The sequence below is a fragment of the Dermacentor silvarum genome, unplaced genomic scaffold (genome assembly GCF_013339745.2).
Source record: "Dermacentor silvarum isolate Dsil-2018 unplaced genomic scaffold, BIME_Dsil_1.4 Seq357, whole genome shotgun sequence".
NCBI lineage: Eukaryota > Metazoa > Arthropoda > Arachnida > Ixodida > Ixodidae > Dermacentor > Dermacentor silvarum.
This window is the reverse complement of record NW_023606106.1, coordinates 146,205-162,679: the sequence shown is the minus strand read 5'-3', so window position 1 is coordinate 162,679 and position 16,475 is coordinate 146,205. Positions and strand designations below refer to the sequence as shown.

Genomic DNA, 16,475 nt, shown 5'->3' with positions numbered 1-16,475 from the left:
TGCCACAAAGTGACCAGTTTTTAAATGGTCAAAAGCAACAGTTCAAGCCAATGCATTCTGTACAATGAGGACACAAGTACTATTGCTAGTTATATTTCTTTGTAACATTTGGCATGTCAGATGTCTAAGATGAATCGCGTCAGATTCAGTTGGATTTTAGGATCAATTTTATAGGAAGAAGGTTTAAGAAGTCAGAGATCAGGTAATCTGTGATGTAACTTCGTAGCGTGGAAACAAAGAATGAGACCGAGGGCCCTTCCGTCTCGTTTCGTCTATTGAAATTACAGCACAGAAGTAAGAGTTACTTCAGAGACAGCATAAACATGGTCAAATACGACTTTGCACTCCACATAATCTGAAATGAGCCCATCGAGTTTTGCTTTCAGCTGTTCCAAGTCCACTTTCTTCCAAATACGCAACAATATTGTCGCCAAATCACAACTCAGAGGAGCGTACGATTTAATGAAATACAGGGGAAGGCAAATGAAGGAGGGCTGCTCCAATCAGGTCCCTGCACTGCTGGAGCTACAGGGCCAGAACATGCCCTCTTTGTATTGTAAATGCCAATGTGCCAACAAAACGTTTTGCTGGACACTGCAGGCGACGCGAGTATATGTTGCACCATCTTAGAGCAATGTCCAGACAGCGACACCTTGGACTCGTGCCTAGTCTACTAGTGAAAGAAAAATAGGACGTGAACCATGCAGAAAGTGAAGTCTTGGTGGCCATTATAGCTGCAGCATTCGCCTCTCAACTTTAGTTTTTAGCGATGCACTACAGACAACTTGTTAGTGTTGCCATTATATGGTTATGTCACTAGATTTTACGCCTCTTGGTCTGTTTAGTGACAATTTTTCTTTATTTAGTGACCGATTGCATTTTTAACAGTGTGATAGAACAATTGTCAATATTTTAATGACTTCAAAGTTATGAAAACTGCTTCGATATATATGTGGTGTTGAAACCCAACAGGTTGGACTGGCATCTTCTGAGCACAATGACCCCATCCATAAATGCCTGGCTCAAGCCGTGCGACCGGCTCTTGGTGGCTTTGCGCAAAGCTCAGCAGACAGAACAGCAGCGTCTTTGTGCGGTGCTTGCCTGGCTCATGGCGGAGGCGATGGATGCACAAGGGGGACATCTGCCACCTAGGGTCAGTGCTTAATAAGACTGAGGCACAAAAGAATGCAACAACTGTTCCATTTCAATTCTCTTTCCAGGGAAAACAACTTTACGGAAAGCTGACGCCTCTTGCTCGAGCGCTTCAAGTAAGCTTGCCTATAGGCCTTTTGCAGTGAAGCAGTCTATGGCTAGGGTTTTATGCATTATTTGTGTCCGTCAACAGATCTGCTGCGTATGCAAAAACTCAGCTCCCGAATTTGATGCAAAATCATTCTTTCTAAGCAAAACCTTATACGTCTCATCACTTGGATATGCATTTGATTAGTTATCAGTAGGCATCATTTTCAAGATTAGTAGACTCTGGTAGATAATGAGCGTTTCTCAAAGATTTACGGCTCTGCAGCCCGCATTGGCCATGTCTACGTTCACACCGCCCTCTCTTTTCGTTGTTCCTAGTCTCGTGTGTGCCTAGTTTCCTTTCCGCGCTCCCAGGGCGGAGCACCCTAGTGCATTGTCAGCATGAAGGAGGAAGACAAGCTGCCGTTCTTCATTTTTAATTTCACTTATCTTCTCTCGATGTAAGGGAGAGGCTGCGTATAGGCGGACTCCCGAGGAGCAGCGCCTATGAATAGTGACAGCCAGAGCAGATGCAAGAATGCAATCAGCGGCGGCGGGCGGCAAACACCAATAAAGATCGTTCCCGAGAGTCCAGCTACAAGCGGCTCACCATTGAAGACGATGCAAGTCGTGTGCTCTCCGTCGTGTGCCAAACAGCTTCGCTGGTCATCCACCTTCAGAGTGGAATGGCTCATGATTTTTTTCTGGAGTACCTTGCTGTGGACCACTGAGGTGAATATACAGTTGTAAACTTGAGCGGTTGGAAGTACAAAGAAGTCAGCCAAGACAAAGGCTGTGGGGTCTCACATTGCTCTTGGGACAAGGAACGACAATACAGTGGTGCAAACAATTAAAAGGGCATTTATTGCACCTTTCATACACTATACACACTAGCCGAATTACTACCAATAGTTCATTCACATGGGGCCGTGACATATCAAGGAAGTCCGACTCCCGCGACCCGATGGCGAGCGAATATGTTTGTCCCATGCTGTGACACCATCGCCTAGTCGTTCACGTGTAAGGTCACACGAACGGCGGCGCATTCGAACGATCCGTGTTTGTCCATACCGGTGTCCTGCTCTTAGCCTCGCGAGACAGTCTCGCGAAGCATGGATCACGCACACGTGGTACATCCGCATCGCTCACTGACCCCAACCCGAAGAGAGTGATCCTTTGACCTTTTTCCCCCAAGTCAACCCACCATTCGGTGGCATTTGTATTGCGACACTCGCGCCATCTCTCGCAATGCGCCGCAACCACTACGACCGCCTCCGGCACTTAGCAACGCGGAGAAGCCAGACCACAGGAGACGCGAGCTATGCAGGGAAAACATCAGGAGACGCGTGAGAGTCGCGCATCCCCACATCCCCCCAACCTTAATTCACTACACATACTTCGGCAAAACCTGTCACATGGTCTATCAACGCGCGCGTAGCGAACGAAAGTTAGTACATGCGACAGTGGCTGCACCGAGGAAATGTCCACATATTATCCACAACATGCGAGCCGACATTGTCTTTGGGGTTCACTGCCGGCGTCCGTTGGTCACAGCACCACCTCTGCGGATTCGACGGCACGACTCCAGCCCAGGACTCCGGAAACGGCGACGCAGAAGTCGGCACAAGCAAGTGACGCTCGCGCCGACGCGCCCTGCCAGCGAGAGCCACTGTAGCCGTTGGTGACTGCCGGCTCTTTTCCCAGCCGCCGAGGGTAGCGAGCCGGACACAGGTGGCCGTCGAAATCGCTGCGCCGAAGGCATCTGGCCACAGGCATCTGCATCGCCTGGGGTAGCTCGATTGTAGTCCGGGGCAGCAGCGCTGATGATGTGCAGGTGACAGCAAACCAGGGGTGACTCCGCTCATGCTGCGTACACTCAATGCACTCGACAACCACTAAAGTAGTGCAAGGGAGAGGAATTCAGCATACGCATCGCCCACATGGTACGATGTTCAATTCGGCTAGCAAAATTTCGGGCGGCATTTCTCAATGCTAAGTTCACGTGAACAAAGCTTACTTTCTTGAGTGGAACGAGTATTTCAATTCGTGTGAAGCTAACTAGAATGAGGGAAGCAAAGTGCGACACCTCAACACCACGGTCAAATAGGTTGTGTCCCTCAACGTGCAAAACCTTAGGCCTATGCGTCACTACTTTGACAATAACCGGCATCCAAAAAAAATAAAAAATCACCCAAAATGGGCACAACAGGCAGCCGCGAGGAGACGTTAGCTCTGTGAGGTGGTCCTACCCCGCTTGGTGCATACAGCATCCGAGTTGACGGCGCCCACCGTCCCAGACGGTGTCGGAGCGCCCGTGCCAGGCCGCAATACCAGTCAGCCCGTAGCGGCACCCGTGGCCCGCGGCCACCCGGCTTCCTGAGCCGCGACTTCCGAAGTCAAAGATATAGAAGAAGCTATTTACATAAGAAATTCGGACTACCCCGAGGCTTCCGTACTCACTCGCTTCAGGCTTGCCAATGCTCCGCGGGCGCTAGGCCTCGCTCTCCCAGGATGCAGACCACGTGGCTCTCGTACGGACGAGTGTACTTCAACAAAACACTCGCGAAAAGGCTTAGCATGTTGAAAAGTTCAAACACACTACAGCGACCGTCGCCTTGCGCAAGAAAGCACGCCGCCGATGCTAGCGATCAAAATCCACGCTATGAATACGCTTCAGTTCAAACAAAGGTTTTCTCGAACCGAGCAAAACTCAAAATTATCGTCCGATGTCCCAAGAGGTCCACGTTGGGCAGCCAGATGTGGGGTCTCACATGTGTTCATGGGACAAAGGAACGACAATACAGTAGTGCAAACAATCAAAAGGGCGTTTATTGCACCTTTCATACACTAATACACACTAGCCCAATTACTACCAATAGTACATTCACATCGGCGCGCGACAAATCAAGGAAGTCCGACTCACCGCGACCCGATAGCGAGTGAATATGTTCGTCCCATGCTGTGACACCATCGCCTAGTCGTTCACGTATACGGTCACGCGAATGGTGGCGCGTTCGAACGATCCGTGTTCGTCCATACCGGTGTCCTGCTCTTAGCCTGTGTCAAGCAATCTTTGGGTATTCTGTACCTTTTGTGTCACAGTGGGACATACTCATTGTGAAGGGTTCACCAAGAATGGGCACACACCCAGTGGCACATACTAAGTGGCTAAACCAATTAAAATAAAGTAAATCAAAGAATCCAATAAATAGAATTCACTACAGTCGAACGCCTTTATAACGAAGTGCTGTTTCTGGTAATCCCTATATATTGTAATGGTCTGGTACCTTGCAGGAGTACCAACCACTGTGGGTTTGGGCTTAGGATGCTGCAGGGCAATGTCAACCATCACCTTGCCTAATCAAGTGCACTGCTGCTCGCGCATGCTCAGCCTGCAAAGCGGGCCATGCACTGCACTGCAAGAAGCACTATATTGCCCTAAGTTGATGAAGACAGATTTATTCGCCTCCGGCGACACCCGGCACTGCACACATGCCCTGTCTCAGAGCAGTGCAGTAACCAGAGGCGCTCTTGTGCCAATGCCAAAAATACAAAGTCCGAGGACACCTAAGCACTTCTTAATGGTTGTGAATGGGAAAGCAATAATGTCCAGTTGAATGCCACTGAGCTGTCCTTCAAGTTTTGCGCTGCGATTTATGTATCTTAGTGGTACGTGCTGCCCCAGCCAAGCAGCAGCTGCCTGCAGTGCCAACGCCGCATGCCACTGACGTCCTGCACCACGAGAGACCCACGAAGCAGTAGCGGCCACCAAGGCTTGCAGGCACACCCTGCAGCTAAGCCTAGGGGCGGGGGTGAGAGAGACATACGGGCTGCGTGGCGGCTTCTGATAGCAAGAGCGAGGTTGACGTGGCATCGCGGAGATCCTCTCTCTTCACGAATACCTGGCGCACTAGTGCGACAGCAGGTGGCCCCTTTCGCCACTCTGCTCCATCAGTGCACGCTCTTGGCATGGTGTCGTAGCCAATGGGAACTCAACTGAGGCGCGCTTGTGACATGGCATCACAGTCAATGGGACTTTAGGTGTCGTTTTGCTGCTACAGACTACAGACACTGGCTTTTTTGCTCAATGGGTCATTTGATGCTTTTGCGTCAAAATTGCGGCTGAACCCATCTCGATGACTCAACGGTAATGCATTAGCATTGAATCAATATAGCGACACAATGTATTGCCACCATCGGAATGAGCTATGTATGAGGTGTCTACTGATGCGGGACTCATCTTTTTCGCACTTCCCTAATAACACTTGCCACCATCGAACACCACGGCCGCAACGCCTGCAGTGGCCTCAAAATGCATGGCACGCCGGTGCAAGTGTACACTGAGAAATGTGTCATGCAGCAACTGGGGCTCCTCTCTCGCACTTCTTTCTCGACACGCTGCGCCATCTAGCGGCACTGCCAAGAAGTCTGCACGAGGCCTCCGAGACAAGAAGCGTGGCGCGCCAGTATACCTGCAAACGCTGAGAATTGTTCCTTTGCTTGCTGCTCACTCAGTCGCACATAATCAGTGACTCAAGTTCGCAAGAGGTTCATTGAAAAGCGGCACATACCGAGTACATTTGTGGCGAAGCCTGCTAATGTGTCGGGTAGCTGTCCTTGAGACCTTGTGACGCGTGTTCAATTTTGCTCAGCATTGAAGAAATTTAAGAAATCTTTTTCGTCATTGTAGAGCAGTGGATTCTCACTGGCGCATACCTAGTTGGCCAAGTTGGCGTCAAAGACGTTCATTGAAGAGTGGTGCACACTCAGTGGCACATACCCAGTGACCCACGTTAGCATAAAAAGGTTCGTTGAAGACCAGCACAGACCAAGTGGCACATACCCAGTGCTGCAACTGGGCGCTGTGGAGATGGGTTTGCACAAGGCTTACCCGACGAGCGACAGTCAGGATAGGGCACGACGCTCCTCCACTCCGCAAAGCACAAAGGCGCTACGGCAGGGTTCATCGACTCTCCGACACGGCGCAGAGAAGGCTCTGGAGTCAGATCGCCAACAAACACGGGTTTATTCACCCAAGATACAGCACAGTGTGACAGTGACGGCGCTTACGGGCCAAGGCCGATCCGCAAGACCGATCGAGTACGCGCGCCCGCTGCGCTAGGGCTAACTGGGTAGCGGTTCGCCAAGCGCGAGAACGAGGAGTCGCGAGAATAAAGGTCTCATGTAACCACCTCGTCGTGGGCCTGTAAGCATCTGCCGCGGCAAGGAAGTGCTCAGCGGACGAGAGGTCGGGTGGAGAGGGTGCCTGGGGGCAGCCACGCGGGAGGCCAATCAGAGTGCGTCCCGGTGACGTGTTCTCACGGGGCATAGAGTTTCTCACTATAACACCTAGAGGGTAAACTGGCACCACCGTCTATGCAAGTTTCTTAAAGGGCTGCCGTGCCCTCATGGGAATGACGGGATATGTGTCTGCGAGGCTTGTGTTGGCTGGTGTTGTACGAGGCTTTGTCTAAAACGTGGATATGGCTACACAAATAACGCATTCTTAAAATAAAATCTACATAAAAGGCTTTCATTCACCCATATTACATCTCTCAATAAAGTTTACTCACATACAATGCAGCATCAAGCAAAGAAAAGCAAGAACAGATGACAAGTTGTTCCAAAGCGAGCGAGAATCTTGTCATCTGCCCTACAACTTTAGCGGCCAGCTGATACTTTTTACGTTTCATAGAATTGTGCATCCAATAGTATGTCCTCAAAATTAAACAAAACATGTTTTTTGTGTAATAATAAAGCTAAAGTAGTTTTTTACGTCCTGTTTTATCAGGAAAAGAATCATTGTGACAAACGGAACGGTGCTAGCCAGGCGCGTCTTCAAGGCGGTCTGGCTCTCCAAGAACGATGCCAATCCGAATCCACAATATACCGGCAGTCCCTTGCATACCACGGCGCAGTAGCGCCACATTTCCCTCTAGGTTTTATAGTGATAAACTCTCTGTCGCGGGGCAAGTCCGATTCCGGGGGGGGGGAGGGGGGGGGGAAGCACGGTTTGTGCGGGAAAGTAGGTCCGGCGCGTTAGCTATGTACGCCATGTTGCCGTTACGGCGGCGGTTCCCGGAGATCGAGCTAAGCGCCACGCGCGAGCTTGGGGACGAAGCGCAGGAAGGCACCTCGACCCCCACAGCGCCAAAGAGTGTCTTCGAAGAGCAGCACCTACCCAGTCCCGCATCTTACAGTGACCCATGTTGTCGTGAAAGAGGTTTGTTGAAGAGTGGCACGTATGTGCACATTACCACATAGTCAGTGACCCAAGTTGGTTTTATGATTGGTTTTGAACCCTGTTACCTCGGCACAGCAGCCTAATGCACTACAGATTATGGTGGCAATACGTTGTGTCGCTACAGTAAAAGCTCGATGATACGAATCTCACGGGGTCACGAAAAATATTCGTATTAGCCGAAATTCGTATCATCGAAACAATTAAAACTACAGTCGAATCTCGATAATTAGAACTCGAAGGGGCCCGAAAATTTGTTCGAATTAAAAGGACGTATTTTTGAAGTATTCGTGCACCATAGCACGAAGCACGAACGGTGCGAGTTGTGAAATATCGCGGCGAGCAAGCGCATAGCAAGCGCGGGCCACGAAACTGCCCAGGCTGGCTAATGGTCGCTTCCCGATAACAGCAGAAAACGAAGCTTCAGGGAGCGGATGGCGCTCGCACATGGGTGCGCGCAGAGACCGTCGAAGGTGAGGGAGGAGCGCGGCAGGGAAGCGGATTTGGCCGCGTCAACTCCGCCGCTTCTGTGGCTCTCCTCGCCCTCCCTCCCTCCCTCTCAACTCCCTCGTAGCTTTCTCACCTTCGACTCCGTGCGTGCCCGCCGCCATGCTGGCACCAGCTTAATTTAGCCGCTCCCTGAAGTTTCGTTTTCTGCCGTTACCGGGAAGCGAGCTTTTGCGGGCGTGGGCAGTTTCGTTGGCACGACTGCGCCTCCGCCGCTGCTTCCCTCTGCGCTGCTGCCGCAGCGTGCAAGGTCAACATGTGCCTAGAAAATAGAGGAAGCATAGAGGAGAAGGGTTCACTGCCATTTTATCCGCGTGGCTGAGACGTCGGCACTAGTGTGTGCTAGAATACGGTTGTCTAGAACACACTAGTCGGCACGTACACGCTTGTTCCGTCTCGATGCAGAAACGGCGACCTTGCAATTTGAGAGAGGGTGAAATTTCCGCCGCAGGTTCTTTTTTTTTTTTTTTCAGTTCCTTCGCGCGCGGCATTGAGCGGTCTCTCCTGAGCTTTTGCTCTACGGCGGTGTCGGAGCAATGCCAGTCGGATCCGCCGCCGCGTGATTTGGCGCGCTGCTAAGAGCATTGTCGGTGCGCGGTATGTTCGAAATAAGCGTGTTCGAATTAACGAGATTCGACTGTAGCTAAATTAAAGAGTCAGAGGTGAACTCACTCAGGTACATGTACGTAAAAAGCATTTATTTCTTGAAGAAAAAGTCTCTAATGTCCTTCTATCTCGGTAGACACAGCTCGCTGCGACTAGGTAAAAGGTGCAAACACAAAGAACGCGGACCGAAGCACAGCAGCCACTCCGTCCGATGGGCGGCCGCCGAAAAGGAGAAAAGTACAAAAGTGCCACCACTTCAAACTCTTCGCGCCCAGTCGCGGAGTCCGTGCTGTCCGCGCTGCGTCCGTGCCTCCGCACCTAAAGAGAATGGGAGAAAGCGCGTGACTGCGCGCTGTTCTCTTTCGCGGCCATCGGTGGGGCGGCGTTTATTCGTATCAACCGACGCAGGCCGGAAATCGATTCGTAACAACCGTTCTCTAGCACGTTGCAAAATATTGGGGCTTGGCCGGGACCACAGAAAACTTTGTATCATCCGGAAATTCGTATTAGCCGTGATCGTATCATCGAGCTTTTACTGTATATTGATTCAATGCTAATGCATTATTGTCGACAGTCATCGTGGGATGGGTTCTGCCACAATGTTTTTCTTTCTGAGGTGTTGTAATTGGAGATGCAAGCTATAAGCATAAAAATACGATACTACTCCTGTACCACCATTTTCGTGTGGTGTCGAATGACAGCACGTGGTGAGAGTAGCCAATAACCAACAGTGTTTTTTTTTTTGTGCCAGAGTTCATTCGGGCAAACCCGGCCAATGATGAGCTCAACTCATCTATTATACTTTTCGTTCTCTTGCAATTTTCATTTTTTTTTGGCAGCAGTGCATTTCATTTTCGTTAATTTTTTTGTATAGCTTTGTTAAGCTTCACTTGTGCAGCAAATCGGTTACAATTTTGTTAATATATGTACAGAATATTGTCTACTTTTGTTTTCATAGAGGATATTGTGGTAAAGAACTTGTCCATTTTTCGTCAGATTTTAGGATAACAGCGTACAGTAGCATGAAAAGTCTAATTCTTTGATGGTCATCACTGTACATGTATAGCAGCTACCAAATGTCTGAAAAACACACCTTTTCGAAATGAACCACTCCTAGCATCACTCCAGAGGTACTGCAACCTTCTGTGACTGCTTGAAAAAAATTGAGTGGGTTGCCGCCCCTCTGCCTCTACCAAAACCGACATTTAGCTTCACACTGTGGTGGCTGCTACCTCTACAGTAATTTAGGGGTATTCCCGTTTCGCCTGGTTTAGTGCCACATGCTTACGCCCCACTTGCGCACTTTATACAGTTAAACCTCAATATAACGAAGTCGGTAAATTTGGGAATTTGCATTGTTATATTGAAATTTTTATATTGAAATTTTATTGTATTGAAATTTGACCTTTTATGCACTTAAGTACAGTTAACGATGGATTTTTCTTGCACGGAAAGGACCGCAGAATGTTCCCAATTATCGGGCACTGGACAAAACCAAATCCGAAAAAAAAAATAGTTTCGTGTATTGGAATCGGCAACGACAGATACGCTTTGTATGCACTTTGTTATAATGAGATTTAAAACATGGTGTTCTATGGACAGGAAAAAGGTGCATAGTGAGTTACACTGCCATAGTGAATTAGAGTGCACATTATCGGATGCTATGTACACCAGGATATAGCACGTTCAATGTTTATAAGTGGCACTGGTAATGATGAAGGGCATGAAAGTCCGGTACGAGCTTTGGGAGGATGAGAGGCAGCGCCGTTGCTGTCCAGCGCGTGGAAATCACACACGTAGGAAACTTGCTTTTCTATCGCTGTTGAGCGGATGAATCCACCAGTTTCTGAGCCAAGGTGCCGGATCTGTTACGTGCCACCAGGCTGAGCACACATGGCAGGGAGAATCAGAGGCGAGAATCGGATTACAAAGCTGGAATAATGATGCAACGACCATCACAGCATCGTGTACATGAGCATACAGTCATCGGCCCAAGTGGTAGACAGCTTACAGGGTTATCTGTAAAGTAATGAGACGGGTCTGATAAAAAGAATTATTGATTCTTCATTATTAAAATTCTTCAAAATCATCTCCTGGGGCGTCGATACGTGCTGCCAACGGATTCCCACACTGCAAAGGCTCCCTGGAAGTCAGCTGCCATAACCTCTCTCAGAGACTCTGTGACAGCCTGTTGGATGGCGGAACATTGTCACAATGGTGACCTTTCAAGCTCTCTTGAGCTTTGGAAACAGGAAAAAAGTCTACCAAGGCGCACATCGGGACTGTGCAGTAGCTGCGGGAACGTTGCAAACCCCTATCCGGGCCAGGTAGGCGGACACAACCAAGGCGGTGTGGACTGGAGCATTGTCGTGGCGGAGCTTTCAGTGAGCGGCAATCTCTGGTCGTTTCCGTTTGACGGCTCTGTGAAGGCTCTCAAGGACTTTTTGTAGAACACGGCTTCAACGGTTCATCCCGGAGGTACAAATTCTTTGTGGACCACTCCACGATTGTTAAAAAAAGACAATGAACATTGTCTTTACTTTGGACTTCGACATTCTCACTTTCTTGGGGCTCGGGAGTTCGCGGTGTGCTACCCTGAACTTGGGCGCTTGGTTTCGGGGTCTACTGGAGTATTGGGCACCCATAATTCGTCGCCTGTTTCACGCCGTCTAAGAAGTCCCATTCACTTTCTAACTGCACCAACATCTCATGGGAAACGTCAACTCGTCGTTGTTTTTCTTCCATCACTCAACACTTTGGCACCAATTTCAAACAAACCTTCTGCATGCTTACATTTTCAGAAATTTTCTGAACTGTTGTTTTGCACATGTTGAGGTCTTCGGCAATTAATTTTATACTCAAACGATGGTCGGAGTCCAGGAGATTTTTAGGGGCGAAGCTCCTTATAGCGGCACCCGTTTCGTCCCCGTCGTAGTAGTAGTAGTAGTAGTAGTGTGTAACCAGTCTGAGAAAAATGAGAAAAAAATTCCGAAGTGTGTGTAGCGCGGAATCGAACCAGGGACCCCTCGCTTCCGAGCGCGCGGCGTTAGCCACTACGCCCCGAAGCGGACATGGACAAACGCACTACGATGGCTATAAATACCCAACATTAACGAAACGCCGCGTTTCTAGCGCGTTTCTAACGCGTTTGTGCTAGCGCGTTACGGCCCGTGTAAGAAGCTGGTGTAAGACGCTGTGGCCTCTCCACCTTACCTTCAACGCGTTTCGAACGCGCTGCCCAAAGCGGTGGCAAGTCAAGTTCAAGTCGAGGCGTTTATGAATACGGGGGGTATACTCTCTCAGCAGTCATGTGATGGCGTCGGCAAACGCGGTGCACGTTCCGGCATGTGTAAATGGCTGCGTAAGACGCTGTGGCCGCTCCCCCTTACTAGAGAGTACTGCAAGTTTCTAACGCGTTGTGCTAGCGTCCCCTTAAGCGGGAGATCCGATGATTCCCTCCGGAGCTTCGCCCACTCATCATCATTCACCTCGTGGATCTGCTGTCATTTTTTTACTTTGGCCACATTTTTGGGCAAATAACTCGTTAAAGAGCATCCAAATTGCTCCATGTCTTCAACGGTCTCCCGTCCGACTTGAACTCACTGAACCACCGAAAAACCTGGGCCCTTGACAGAGCGTCGTCCTTGTAAGCCTCCTTAACCAAGGCAAGCGTCTCGGAAGTGGTTTTGCCCAGGTGAAAGCAAAATTTAATCGAGTACCGCTGCTCCAGCGAAGTTTCGTTTTCTGCCGTTATCGGAAGCGGGCGTTTGCCAGCGTGGGCAGCTTCGTTGGCCGGCCTGGGACAGCGCCGCTGCTTTCCTCTGTGCCGTAGCCGCAGCGTGCAAGGTCAACACGTGACTAAAAAGTGGAGGAAGCATAAAGGAGAAAGAAGGGTTCACTGCCATTGTTTACGCGTGGCTACGGTAGCGTGGCTAAGACGTTGGCATGTACACGCATGTTCTGGCGCAACGCAGAATCGGTGACCTTGCCATTTGAGAGAGGGTGAAATTTCCGCCGCGTCTTTATTTCTTTTTTTTTTTTTTTTTTTTTCGGCGCGACATTGGGGGTCTCTCCTAAGCTTTTACTCTATGGCGGTGCTGGAGCAATGCCGGTCGGAGGCGCTGCCGCGTGATTTGGTTCGAATTAACGAGATTCGACAGTAAATTGAATGCAAACGTTCTAGCCGCATTCCTCGACTGTCGCATATGCGTGGCGGCTCGGTGCACGTTTTGTATGTGTGGGCCTTAAAATTGTTGCTTTGGTTATGGTTCGGTACCGCTTATAGTGCGGATATTCGCGACTCCGGCGACTTACGTTATAAGCGGTCTACACTGTATATATTTTATATGAGAGAAAGGGAACCGAGGGGCCCAATTTTTATTAATCATATCATAAGAAGCCAACAAACAATGACACCAGGACAACATAAGGGAAATTACTTGTACTTCCTAATTGAATAAAGAAATGAAAAATAATGGAAATGAAAATGGCGTCTTATGTGTGGGGCCTCACACATGCTCTTGAGACAAAGGAAGGACAACACAGTAGTGCAAACAATCAAAATGGCATTTATTGCACCTTGTGGGTTCTTGGTGTCTCACAGGAGACCAAGTAAAGCCCTGAGTTGACGGAAACTGTTTATTGAATCCGTCGGCACCAGCACTTCACAAACGCTTGCACGGCAGGGAACCAAAGGGGTCCCGCACCAGGGAGAAAATACAATAACAGGCCCTATAGCACGTCGCTGCGAGAGCACAGGCTCGAGCTGGGACACGCCGCTAGGAAAAGTCCAGGCGGCTATGCTACTTGCTCCGGCGATAACCAATGGGACAACTCGCGAGAGCTCGGGCAATCTCTTTCGGCTTTCCCTTTCGGCAAGTGCGGCTCGGCATGGTATGACCTCGCATGAGCACTAGGCACCGCTCATCGGCTTAGCGTCGGGAAAGGATCAGCACAAAATATGCGCTTCCCGCACGGGCAAAGGCACCGTGTGCAAGCTCCTATCCTAGTCACAAAGGTGTCGGCGGACGAGAGGAAAGCATGTACGTACCATGTGCTGGTCCCAGGGATAAGAGAGCCACACTCCGCCGCTAGCAGCCGACGCGGGTGCGTAGTGACGTCAGCGCCCCGCCGTCACCGCAAACCACCACGTGTCGAGCGCCACCGCTAAAACTGGTTGGGCGTGGACGTGGAAAAAAAAGCGAGGGACGGCAGAACTGGTGAAGCCCGTGCAATGGCGCGGCGCCTCCCTCATACTCCACATCCTCCTCTCCTTAAATGCCCCTTACCAGCCTGCCGAAACAGCTAGTAGGGGCTTATGCACCAAAGACAATTGAGTCTTTCATGCACAAGCTAAATGTAACCCCAGCCCAGCAAGTACTTAACACCCGCGTTCCGACATACATAAAACACTTTCATGCGCTACAGTTAAACCTGCTATAACGAACCTCCATATACGAATTCCTGGATATAACGAAGTTTTCTATTCCCCGCCATTACTCCATAGAAGCACATGTATTTGCGACCTCTACGTAACGAAGTGCAGCAGGATACCCCCTCGATATAACGAATTCCCCCCTCCGACAGCCTAGAGATTTCACCCCAATATTGTCATTTTGCGCGAGCGGCAACCGAAGCACCTTGTCCGCCGCGACGGAATGCGAAGCGAGCGCACGTGTGCGTGCGTGTGTGTGCGAGGCGGGCCTGCATCCCTCGACCCGGCGATCTTGCCGCCGCGGGCGTGACCTTTCCCCCTCCCTTCATTCAACCTGATCCTGCCGCTTGCTGCAGCTGGCCTAGCCCGCCAAGCCGGCACTCTCTCCTTTTCCAGTTGATGTTGCCGACGCGCTGGTACATGCGTGCCCATCACACTCGATGAGCGGACGTGCGCTGTCAAACGCTGGCGGCGTGTGGAAGCGCCGCTGGAAAAGCGAGCGAAGTGACCTTCGTGCTGTTGTCTATCGCTTCAACGCAAACTGAGCGCCGAGAACACAGAGCACGCACAAAGCTACGAGCCGCTGACACACCTACACTGCTAGACTCTGCCCCAACGCAGATCGCTTTCAAGATAAGGCCCGCCGCGACCGCGCGCCGCGCGCAGTACGCAGTTGATGCCAGAGTACAGTACAACGCCGCCCCTCTATCCCTACCCCCTCGCTCGCTCGCTGGTGCCTCTAACGCAACGGAAGAGGGCGCGCTTCCTCCCTGCTTTTCTTGCGCGCACGAGATTAGACGCGGTCGTTGGCTCCCCTCGCACGTTTTCACTCGCACATACAGCATACGGCGCGGGCGACTGCGTTATCGCCCTTGAGTTTCTGTGAGCCAAACCAATTTTAGGGCCACAACGCGTCATAGACACCATCTTTATGTAGCCAATACGGATCTCAAGGGCCATACGTTTCTGGTGGAAACCGAAAATACGTCATAGTTGTCGCCCCTGGCACTTTGGGCGGCCAATGCCATCGTCAAGCCACTAAGCCAACCGACATGAAAAGTCAAAATGGCCGCTCGGGCCGGCGCGGGGTGGCAGTTCGCAACGTATGATGCGGGAACGGTCCCCACAGTTGCGACGCAACAGCGGGGTTACCAATGCATTGGTTCTATGGGAGCTGTGCCGGGACCGGCCGAAAACGAACACGGGAAAACGCAGCCCCCGGGAACGTAACAGCGGGGTTCTATGTAACACTATACGACGCTACAACGCCATCGTGACGCTCGCTTTTTGTTTCCGATGCCTCGCGCTTGTGCGAAACGACACGCGTCCACGCATCCGGTACCTGGTATGACATTCCAAGGATGAGTGCTTCGACGAAACGGAAAAGGGTGCGCGTTACAATTGAGGTGCGTTAGAATCGAGTAAATACGGTAAGCGTTTCTTTTTCGAATTTTCGTGCCGAACCTGCATATAACGAAATCCTCTTTATAACGAAGTTTTTCGGGATTCAGGTTAACTGTAATAATAATAATAATAATAACAATAATAAACAAGGAACGTGGAAAAAAATTAAAAATGCTACGCTCCATGATACAAAAAAAAAATAACGCCGTGAGATGGGCAAGAAATATTAACAAAAATAGTCGGCCGCTGGCATGGGACAGTGTCCGGTGCGAAAGGACATGGCGCATACAGTTTTGGTGGCTAGGGGCGGTGGCCGAAGACGTAGGAGTTTCGAGGAAGGCTTGGTTGCAGGAACGGGCTCACCGTTGGTAGATCAGAGTTGTTCTTTTGTGGTAGTGGCGGTCCCGAACTCCAGCCGGACGGGCAGGACACTGCCAGGTCAGCTGGCCACGCCGCTGGGCCAAGATGAAAGGGCAGCCATGACCGTGGCTGCAAGCCGCTTGCACGGCGGCGACGACTGCAGAGAGCCGGGCTCTCGGTCTGATGTCAGAGGGTCAGTGACCCCGTCCACCTTCAGTGTCCACGGCGAACCGATGCAGCGTTGGTGCGACTTCTGGTTGCTTCGAAGAGCAACAGGCACCACGCCACGCATGCACGCGCACACACACAGGCACGCACACACACTCCTTGCGGTTTTCTCCATGGCTGCGCAACACTCCCAAACACCCCAATGCTCATCGCCGTCCACAACACGCCGCGCCATAAAAGGCGCAAAGCGTCCTTCGCCCCCTCACACCCACGAGTCAATGGACCATTGTCCCCCCCGCGCCTGACGACCGCGTTAATCACCAACCCCCTTCTCGGCAAAGAAAAAAACAGAAAAAAGAAAAGAACAAGAAAAACATTTTCATTTTGACCTTGGTCAGTGACCTGCTTCACAAATAACAATGCTTTTACCTGACCAGACGGTATTCCGTCGAACTCTTGACTACAAAAATCTTCTACATCTACGTACAAAAAAAAAACACGTAATGAATTAAACTA

General features: G+C 50.5%; 1 protein-coding gene across 1 annotated transcript in view; it reads left to right on the top strand.

The window, feature by feature from the left end:
* Nucleotides 1–16,475, top strand: part of LOC119434975 (uncharacterized) — a gene marked incomplete at its 5' end in the record, with an annotated part of 83,132 nt that overhangs the window by 51,851 nt on the left and 14,806 nt on the right. The window contains 2 exons of the mRNA XM_037701968.2: nt 973–1,153; nt 1,221–1,268. Coding sequence (XP_037557896.2) covers nt 973–1,153; nt 1,221–1,268 — 229 coding nt within the window. The remainder of the gene's footprint in view (nt 1–972; nt 1,154–1,220; nt 1,269–16,475) is intronic.